Source organism: Portunus trituberculatus, chromosome 2, assembly GCF_017591435.1.
Source record: "Portunus trituberculatus isolate SZX2019 chromosome 2, ASM1759143v1, whole genome shotgun sequence".
Taxonomy (NCBI): domain Eukaryota; kingdom Metazoa; phylum Arthropoda; class Malacostraca; order Decapoda; family Portunidae; genus Portunus; species Portunus trituberculatus.
Window position 1 is genome coordinate 1,522,994 of NC_059256.1, and position 10,000 is coordinate 1,532,993.

General features: G+C 46.4%; 2 protein-coding genes across 2 annotated transcripts in view; one reads left to right on the forward strand and one right to left on the reverse strand.

Moving 5' to 3' along the window:
* The window catches only part of LOC123501285 (E3 ubiquitin-protein ligase arkadia-A-like), an 11,252-nt gene extending 5,495 nt beyond the window's left edge, over window positions 1-5,757 (reverse strand). The window contains 5 exon segments of the mRNA XM_045250045.1: window positions 1-188; window positions 191-615; window positions 617-1,367; window positions 4,710-4,971; window positions 5,636-5,757. The exon segment at window positions 1-188 is cut by the window's left edge and continues 109 nt beyond it. Coding sequence (XP_045105980.1) covers window positions 1-188; window positions 191-615; window positions 617-1,290 — 1,287 coding nt within the window. The 5' untranslated portion in view covers window positions 1,291-1,367; window positions 4,710-4,971; window positions 5,636-5,757.
* A 1,661-nt stretch (window positions 5,758-7,418) lies between these two features.
* On the forward strand, window positions 7,419-9,634 carry LOC123501795 (NADH dehydrogenase [ubiquinone] 1 alpha subcomplex subunit 13-like). Its single transcript, XM_045250816.1, has 4 exons — window positions 7,419-7,573; window positions 8,151-8,229; window positions 8,474-8,582; window positions 9,140-9,634. The coding sequence occupies exons 1-4, from the start codon at window positions 7,483-7,485 to the stop codon at window positions 9,308-9,310; spliced, it is 450 nt and encodes a 149-aa protein (XP_045106751.1). The 5' UTR covers window positions 7,419-7,482; the 3' UTR covers window positions 9,311-9,634.
* Window positions 9,635-10,000: the final 366 nt, after the last annotated feature.

The window sequence follows — 10,000 nt, forward strand, 5'->3', positions numbered from 1 at the left end:
TGATGGGCTGAGGAGGCTGGTCAGCAGTGGATGCCGGGGTGTGTGTCTGGCGGGCCTGTGGCTGTGGTGGTGGTGGTGGGGGCTGGGCAGGGGCGGGCGGGGTTGGAGGCAGCGTCTGTGGAGTTCCTGGCACCGCTGCTGTGAGTGCCACAGCCGCTGGTGGACGGGGTTGAGGCGGGACAGTGCGGCGGCGGCGTAGGGGGGAAGAGGGGGTGGTGGGTGGAGAGGGCGGGGTAGAAGAGCGGGGCCTCGCTGGGGTAGTAGTGGTGGTGGTGGTGGTGGTGTGCCTGTGACGGGGCTGCCCCGTGGTGGTGGTGGTGGTGGTGGTGGTGGTGCGGGGTGTGGTGGGGGTGCAGGCATGCCCCGTAGCATGGCGCTGCGCTGGGCCCCGTCCCCGCCCCGCCACTGTGGGGCTCCACGCTGAATGCCGCTGCTGCCCCGCTGGCACTCAGGCCGATGGATCCCAGGGCGGGGCCACGGGGGCAGCTGCAGGCTGCCCCACTCCCTACTGGTGCCCCGTCCGGGCCGTGCAGGCCACGGCACAGCCCCGCCTGGGCGGTGGTGGCAGTGGGGCGCCCCAGCATGCTGGGGTGCAGGTACGTGGAGGTGGTGGGGGTGGGGTGGGGGCAAGGGTGAGTGTGGTGGGGCAGCCTCCCCGTCACTCTCCCCAGTGAGGTCCACCAGGTCGACGGGTCTGCCCCGCGGGGCGTTGCTGAGCACCTCAATGCAGGAGTCAGCGTCTGAGTCAGAGTCTGAGGAGGAGACCCAGTCCAGCTGCAGGTCCGGGGCGCTGGGGCCATCGTCCACCCGCCGCCGGCCCCGCCCGCCCCCTACCACCGCTGGCCCCGCCCCATCATCCTCCTCCTCCTCACTGTCCTCCTCAAGGCCCCTGCCCCAGCGCACCCTGCCCCGCTGGCTTTTGCCCCGGCTGCCCTCTGGCCCCGCACTGTGCACACGCTTCCTGCGCCCCTCACACTCCACCCGCCCTGCCTCAGATGAGCCGGGGCCACCCCCCAGGGCCACCTCACTCAGCAGGCTGAGGGGGTTTGGAGCGGGCGGGGCAGCGGGGTACTCCTGGCCCCGCCCACTGTACCCCAGGCCAGGGCTGCCACTGTAGTCCATGGGGGCAGTTCCCTCAGGGTACTTTGGGGGCTCCACCTTTGGAGCAGGGCCGGGGTGGGGTGCCCCGAGGCCCTCCAGCAGGTTGTAGTAGCCGTCAGCAGGGCTGTAGGGCTGCCCCACGGGGTACAGTGCCCCGCTGCTGCCCGCTGGCGGGGACACCTCGTCCATGGGGTGTGGTGGGCTGGGGTGGGGGCTCTTGGCGGGGCTGGTGTGCTGCTCCTCCTCTTGTTCCTCACCACTCACACCTGAAAAACAACAACAATGTCAACACACACACACACACACACACACACACACTGTCAGGTGTGTGTAATAAGTGTGTTGTCAGCAGCAGCAGCAGCAGGGCACCACAGTGACAGGCTGGTGTGGTGGTGTGGTGGTGAGGGAGTGTTGCAGGTCACACCACACAGGCTGTTGTCATAGTGAAGCAACACACACTTTGTGAAGGATGTGGTGTAGCTGCTCCATTCATAGCCAATGCTGCTGTCACCACCACTCAACACCACACACCTGCAACTGGGTGGTGGCGGTGGTGGTTTGAGTCCCAGCACGTGGCGCCTTGAAGTTGTGGCATTAGTGGAGTGGTCCAGAGTTAGGTACATGTCACCACGGTACACAGGTACACCGGTGCCAGGTGGAGGTGTTGTTGCCTCACACCAAACATGTGCTGGGCTGGTGATGTGGACCCTAATGTGCCAAACACTACAAGGAAAACTGGACACTGCACACTGGACACCACTTCCCATACTCTATAAGGTGTTTAGGGGGTGTTTTGGGGTGATCTGAGGTGTTTTGGGGATGTTTTGAGATGATTTGAGGTGTTTTGGGGGTGTTTTGAGATGTTTAGGGGGTATTTTGAGGTGATTTGAAGTGTTTTGGGGGTGTTTTGGAGTGATTTGAGGTGTTTTGGGGTTATTTGGGATGATTTGAGGTGTTTTGGGGTGTTTTGGGGTGATTTGAGATGTTTTGGGGTGTTTTGAAGTGCTTTGAGAGATGTTATGAGGAGATTTGAGGTGTTTTGGGGTGTTTTGATGAGTGTTTGGGTGATTTGAGGTGTTTTTTGAGGGTGTTTTGAGTGTTTTGAGGTGATTTGAGGTGTTTTGGGGTGTTTTGAGGATGATTTGAGGTGTTTTGGGGTGTTTTGAAGTGTTTTGGGAGTGTTTGGGGGTGTTTGAGAGGTGATTTGAAGTGTTTTGGGGTGTTTTGAAGTGATTTGAGGTGTTTTGAGGGTGTTTTGGGGTGTTTTGAGGTGATTTGAGTGTTTTGGGGTGTTTTGGGATGATTTGAGGTGTTTTGAGGTGTTTTGAAGTGTTTTGAGGTGTTTGAGGTGATTTTGAAGTGTTTTGGGGCTGTTTTGAGGTGATTTGAGGTGTTTGATGTTTGTGTGTTTTGAGGTGTTTTGAGGTGCTTTGAGGTGTTTTGGGTGATTTGAAGTGTTTGAGGGTGTTGAAGTGCTTTGAGGTGTTTTGAAGTGTTTTGGGTGTTTTGAAGTGTTTTGAGGGTGTTTGGGGTGATTTGAAGTGTTTTGGGGTGTTTGAACTGTTTGAGGGTGTTTTGGGTGTTTTGATGTTTTGGGGTGAAGTGTTTTGAGGTGTTTGAGGTGTTTTGAGGTGTTTTGAGGTGTTTTGGGTGTTTTGATGTTTTGAGGTGTTTTGGGGTGTTTTGAGGTGTTTGAGGTGTTTTGAGGTGTTTTGAGGTGTTTTGAAATGTTTTGAGGTGTTTTGAGTGTTTTGAGGTGTTTTGAGGTGTTTTGAGGTGTTTTGAGGTGTTTTGAGGTGTTTTGAGGTGTTTTGAGGTGTTTTGAGGTGTTTTGAGGTGTGGGTGAGGTGTTTTGTTTTGAGTGTTTTGAGGTGTTTTGAGGTGTTTTGAGGTGTTTTGAGGTGTTTTGAGGTGTTTTGAGTGTTTTGAGGTGTTTTGAGTGTTTTGAGGTGTTTTGAGGTGTTTTGAGGTGTTTTGAGGTGTTTTGAGGTGTTTTGAGTGTTTTGAGGTGTTTTGAGGTGTTTTGAGGTGTTTTGAGGTGTTTTGAGGTGTTTTGAGTGTTTTGAGAGTTTGTGTTTGTTTGAGGTGTTTTGAGGTGTTTTGAGGTGTTTTGAGTGTTTTGAGTGTTTGAGAGTGTGTTTGAGGTGTTTTTGAGGTGTTTTGAGGTGTTTTGAGGTGTTTTGAGGTTTTGAGGTGTTGAGGTGTTTTGAGGTGTTTTGAGTGTTTTGAGGTGTTTTGAGGTGTTTTGAGGTGTTTTGAGGTGTTTTGAGGTGTTTTGAGGTGTTTTGGGTGTTTTGAGGTGTTTTGAGGTGTTTTGAGGTGTTTTGAGGTGTTTTGAGGTGTTTTGAGGTGTTTTGAGGTGTTTTGAGTGTTTTGAGTGTTTTGAGGTGTTTTGAGTGTTTTGAGGTGTTTTGAGTGTGAGTTGAGGTGTTTTGAGGTGTTTTGAAGGTGTTTTGAGGTGTTTTGAGGTGTTTTGAGGTGTTTTGAGGTGTTTGAGTGTTTTGAGGTGTGTTTTGAGGGTGTTTTGAGGTGTTTTGAGGTGTTTTGAGTGTTTTGAGGTGTTTTGAGGTGTGTTTGAGGTGTTTTGAGGTGTTTTGAGGTGTTTTGAGGTGTTTTGAGGTGTTTTGGTGTTTTGAGGTGTTTTGAGGTGTTTTGAGAGGTTTTTGAGTGTTTTGAGGTGTTTTGAGGTGTTTTGAGGTGTTTTGAGGTGTTTTGGGGTGTTTTTTAGGTGTGTTTGAGTGTTTGAGGTGTGTTGAGTTGTTTTGGTGTTTTGAGGTGTTTTGAGTGTTTTGAGGTGTTTTGAGGTGTTTTGAGGTGTTTTGAGGTTTTGAGGTGTTTTGAGGTGTTTTGTTTTGGGTGTTTTGAGGTGTTTTGAGGTGTTTTGAGTGTTTTGGTGTTTGAGGTGTTTTGGTTTTTGAGGTGTTTTGAGGTGTTTTGAGGTGTTTTGAGGTGATTTGAGGTGTTTTGGGTGTTTTGAGGTGTTTTGAGGGTGTTTTGTGTTTTGAGGTGTTTTGAAGTGTTTTGGGGTGATTTGAGGTGTTTTGAGGGTGTTTTGAAGTGCTTTGAGGGGTGTTTTGGGGTGATTTGAAGTGTTTGGGGGTGTTTTGAGGTGTTTTGATGCAGAGGTAATGGGTGGGTGCTATAGGCCTTAATATAAACCTCCAAACAGTGAGGAGTAGGGGTGCAGGGTGGTGTCCTGGTGGGGGGGTGTAACACCACACACCACCACACACCACACATCACCACACTACACCACACTATACCACACACCACCACACCACACCACACACCACACACTACACCATTCCACACACACTACACTACACCACACACACACACACCACACCACACCACACCACCACACTACCACACCACACACACCACACACCACCACCACACTACACACACCACACACACCACCACACTATACCACACACACCACCACACTATACCACACACCACCACACTACACCATTCCATACCGCACCACACTACACCACATACCACCACACTACACATTCCACACACACACACACACACACACACACACACACACACACACACACACACCACCACACCACACACACACCACACCACACCACACTTACCCTTAGAGGCGACTTGGCGTCCTGTGGTGGTGAGCACAGCACCACCACACTGCTGACTGTGGTGGTGGTGGTGGTGGCGGTGGTGATGACAGTGGTGAACTGCGGCTAAAATCTTGTGTGGCGGCCAAGGGTGGTGGTGGTGGTGGTGGTGATGATGGTGGTGGTGGTGGTGGTGGTGATGACTGGTGGTGGTGGTGATGGAGGTAGTGGTGGTGGCGGTGGTGGTGGTGATGTTGCCTCTGTCAGGTTTACCCATAGCACGCTGAAAGATTAGGGGGGAGAGAGAGAGAGAGAGAGAGAGAGAGATTCCTCCTCCTCCTTTTCTTCTTCTTCCCAACTGTGTCACTAGGAGGAGGAGGAGGAGGAGGAGGAGGAGGAGGAGGAGGAGGAGGAGGAGAAGAGAAGAAGAAGAAGAAGAAGAAGAAGAAGAAGAAGAAGAAGAAGAAGAAGAAGAAGAAGAAGAAGAAGAAGAAGAAGAAGAAGAAGAAGAAGGAGGAAGGAAGAAGAAGAAGGAGGAGGAGGAGGAGGAGGAGGAGGAGGAGGAAGAAGAAGAAGAAGGAGGAGGAGGAGAAGAAGAAGAAGAAGAAGAAGAAGAAGAAGAAGAAGAAGAAGAAGAAGAAGAAGAAGAAGAAGAACAGGAGGAGGAGGAGGAGGAGGAGGAGGAGGAGGAGGAGGAGGAAAATCTCTCTCTCTCTCTCTTAAGACAGACACACAGACACAAAAAGGAGGAAAAAAAAAAAAAACACACACACAAAAATAAAAAAATAAAAACAAACACAAACACGAAAAAAAATAAAATAAAATAAAAAAACAACGAAATTATTAGTGCTAAGTTTTTCCCCAGAGAAACCTCCGTCTTGTTTCGCCAATATCTCCCTTATTTCCCAAGATGGCGGCGATTTTAGTGGCTGGAAATAATCTCTCACCTTATTTCCTCCATGCACGAGCCGCTCACGCTTCTAGGAGTGCGGGAAAAGCGTGAAAATGGCGGAAAAAGAGAGAAATTTTCCTTCACTCCCTCCCGCCCGCCATGTTTAGGTCGGCCGTGAATTGTCGAGATGAAAACGGAGGTCTTTTAAAAATTTTGTTTATTTCTTTGTTTCTTCACATTTTTTGGGTGCTTTTGTGTGTGTTTTTATTTTTACTTGTGTTTTTTCGGGTTTTGTGTTTTTGGGATGTTTTTGAGGTGTTTTGTGGTGTTTGGTTAAATTTCTCTATTGTTATTTCTTCATTTCTTAGTTTTTTCACGATTTTCTAATATATTTTTGTTTTTATTTATTTTTGTATGTGTTTTTTTATATTCATGTGTTTTTCTTGTGTTTTTCTGGTGTTTTGATGTGTTTTGCGGTGTTTGTCTATAATCACTATGTTAATTTCCTTATTTCTTCATTTCTTCACAATTTTCTAATACAATTTAGTCTGTTTCTATTTCCAATTGTGTTTTTTGTGTGTTTTGTGTTTTTCTGGTGTTTTGATGTGTTTTGTGGTGTTTAGCTACAATCACTATGTTAATTTCCTTATTTCTTCATTTCTTCACAATTTTCTAGTATAATTTCGTCAATTTTTATTTTTATATGTGTTTTTTTCTCTTATTTTATGTTTTCGTGGTGTTTTTTTTTCTGGTGTTTGGTGTTTGATTTCTCTATGTTCATTTTAGCTTATTTCTTCATTTCTACATTAATTTCTGATTCAATTTGATCCTTTTTTAATTTCTATATGTTTTTTTTACATATTTCTGTGTTTTTGTGGTGTTTTTGTGGTGTTTTTGGTGTTTTGGTGGTTTTGTGGTGTTTTTGTGGCGTTTGGGTATTGTAAATCTATACTATGCTTGTTCGTGTGTTTGGTGGTGTTTTGGTGATGTTTGGTGGTGTTTTATGGTGTTTTTAAGGTGTTTTCTGGTGTCTGGCGGTGTTTGGTGGTGTTTGGTGGAGTTCTGGTGTTGTATATCTATATTGTGTTTTTTTCCCTCGTTTTTTTTCTCTATTTATTTTTTAGTTTCTCTGTTTAAATTTGTGTTTTTTCTCCCCACCCGCGTGTTTTATTTGTATTATTTTTTGGTGTTTTATTGTTTGGGTGTTTTGTGGTGTTTTTGTGTTATTATGCCTCTATCTTGTGTTTTTTTGGTGTTTTTTCTGTCTATTTTTTCGTCTTCTCTGTTTTAATCTTTTATTTTTGTATTTTTCGTGTTATATTGCATTTTTTTCGTGTTTTGTGGTGTTTTATGGTGTTTTATGGTGTTTTGTGGTGTTTTGTGGTGCTGTATATCTCCATCTTGTGTCTTCCGTGTTTTATTTAAGTGTTATTCTGCTTTGTGGTGTTTTATGGTGTTTTATATGTGTTTTGTGGTGTTTTATGGTGTTTTGCGGTGTTTTGTGTTATATGGTGTTTTGCGGTGTTTTGTGGTGTTTTATGGTGTTGTACATCTCCATCTTATGTTTCCCGTGTTTTATTTGAGTTATTCTGCTTTGAGGTGTTTTATTATATGTTTTTTCCCTTTCCTGTGTTTTATTAGCAATATTTTGGGTGTTTTAATCATAACATTATTGGAACATACACAGCAACCCAAAAATCTGAAGAAATGACCATTAAAAATCAGGATAAATGACCCTAAAAGTCCTTAGCATCCTCCTGATAAATATACAAACACTAAAATATCTGAAAAATCTCCCGGAAAAATATCACAAACACCAAAAAATCAGGAGAAACATCCCGGAAAAATTACAAATCAGCTGGTGAGAGCGAGAGAGAGAGAAAGAGCGAGAGCCGGGGCAAGATGGCAGCCACACCGACTCAAGATTTACCTCCCAAGGGAGGTTATGCCCCTATTAACTTCATCAGGATTCCAGCACGGTCCTATTTTAACGGTAGGCCTAAGAGTGGGGCGGGGGTAGGCCTAGAAGCAAGGTCTGAATAAGCATAGGGTTGTGGTGGTGATGGTAAGGTTAGGTGGTTGTGGTGGTGGTGGTGGTGGTAAGGTTAGGTGGTGGTGGTGGTGGTAAGGTTAGGTGGTTGTGGTGGTGGTGGTGGTGGTAGGGTAAGTGTGGTGCAGGCAGTGTACCAGTGCCGCCTTATATGTGGACACTGAGCTGCCCCAGTGTGTCCCTGTGTCCTGCACACCACAGGGAGGTGTGTGTGTGTGTGTGTGTGTGTGTGTGTGTGTGGTGCCGCCACTGTCACCTGGAGCACCAGGAGGGGTGAAGGGGAGGCAGAGGTCCCCGTGCTTAAAGACATTTAGGTCAGGGTAAAGATCCAAGGGGGCTCTGGGGCACACCCCTCAGCTAGTTAAGTCTAGGTTAGGTCTGTGGGGGGCACAGCCCCCACCTGCTAAAAGATGTTTAGGTGAGGTTTGGTTAGAGACAAGCAAGGGATTGTTAATTAACTCTCTCTCTCTCTCTCTCTCTCTCTCTCTCTCTCTCTCTCTCTCTCTCTCTCTCTCTGCAGGGTACCAGCTGTTTGCAGGATTTGGGGCAGTGTCAGCCGTCGCCTTCTACCTCTACTACAAAACCTACAGTATGGTCAGGTAACTACTACTACTACTACTACTACTACTACTACTACTACTACTACTACTACTACTACTACTACTACTTCTACTGTATTAAATTCAACAAAAATCATGTTTAATTTGTTAACCTTAAAATTAATATGTTAAATATGCATACTAAAGCCTCTCTCTCTCTCTCTCTCTCTCTCTCTCTCTCTCTCTCTCTCTCTCTCTCTCTCTCTCTCTCTCTCTCTCTCTCTCTCTCTCTCTCTCTCTCTAGGCGTGAGGACATTGAGATGCGGAGTGGTCTGCTGGCCATAGAACCCATGCTGCTGGCCGAGAGAGACAGGGAGTTCCTCAAGCAGATCAGGAGGAACAGAGATGAAGAGGTGTGTGTGTGTGTGTGTGTGTGTGTGTGTGTGTGTGTGTGTGTGTGTGTGTGTGTGTGTGTGTGTGTTTTAAAGGTTTTCAGTTTGTTTTCAAAGATTATTTTGAGTGTTTTGATGTGTTTTGGGTTTGTTTTGAGTGTTTTAAGGGGTGTTATGGGGTGTTTTGAGTGTGTTTTGGGTGTTTTGAGGGGTGTTATGGGGTATTTTGAGTGTGTTTTGGGTGTTTTGAGTGTTTTGAGGGTGTTATGGGGTGTTTTGAATGTGTTTTGGGTGTTTTAAGGGTATTTTGAGTGTTTTAAGGGATTTTAGGTGTTTAGTGACTTGTTAGAGTTATGTGTGTGTGTGTGTGTGTGTGTGTGTGTGTGTGTGTGTGTGTGTGTGTGTGTGTGTGTGTGTGTGTCTAAACATCCAAAACACACAAAACACCCCAAAAACACACAAAATATCCCCAAAACACACAAAACACCCACAAAAACACCCCAAAAACACACAAAACACCCACAAAAACACCCCTGACACACCCCACCACTAACCCCACATCCCTTTTACACCCCCAGGCAAAGCTGATGGCCAACGTGGAGGGGTGGGAGGTGGGCACATACCGCGGGGAGCCCATTTACAAGACAGTGTCCAAGGAGCGTTTCTTGGATCCAGTTATCAATGAATATTTTGCACACGGACACACCAAAGCATACTCCGATAATGCCTTCTTCTCTCTGTTTACTTAGAGAGAGAGAGAGAGAGGGGGAGAGGAGAAAGGTAGAGAAGGGTAGAGAGAGAGAGAGAGTTTTTTTTTTATGGGTTTTGGCTAAATAAGAGAGAGGAAGAGATAATTTTTGGTGCGTTTTGGTCAAGAAATGTGAAAGTTTTGTGTTTTTTTGTTGAGAGAGACAGAGAGAGAGAGAGAGAGAGAGAGAGGTCAGGTTTGGGGTTTGGTTGTTTGTTGGTGTATATATATTTAGGAAGAAGGAAGAGGAGGAGGAGGAGGAGGAGAGGAAGAGGAGGAGGAGGTGGAGGATTTTGTGGTGTTTAAATAAAGAAGCAGAATAGAAGTTTGGATTTATTGACCTTGAGAGAGAGAGAGAGAGAGTGTGTGTGTGTCTGTTTGTTTGTGTGTGTGTGTGTAGTTTTCCATATGTACACTTGTCCAATGTTTGTTTGAAGGTGTGCACACTTGTTGGTGACACCACTTCCTCACTCAAACTGTTCCACGTCTCAACACATCTTTGCGGGAAACTCTATTTTTGAACATCTCTCGGACATCTTCCCTCCCTCAGCTTCTTACTATGCGATCTTGTGCTTCTAGTGTCATATTCTTCTCTCAGGATCACTTTCTCATTATCCACTTGGTCCATTCCGTTGATCAATTTGTAAACTTGTATTAGATCCCCTCTCTCTCTCTCTCTCTCTCTTCTCTG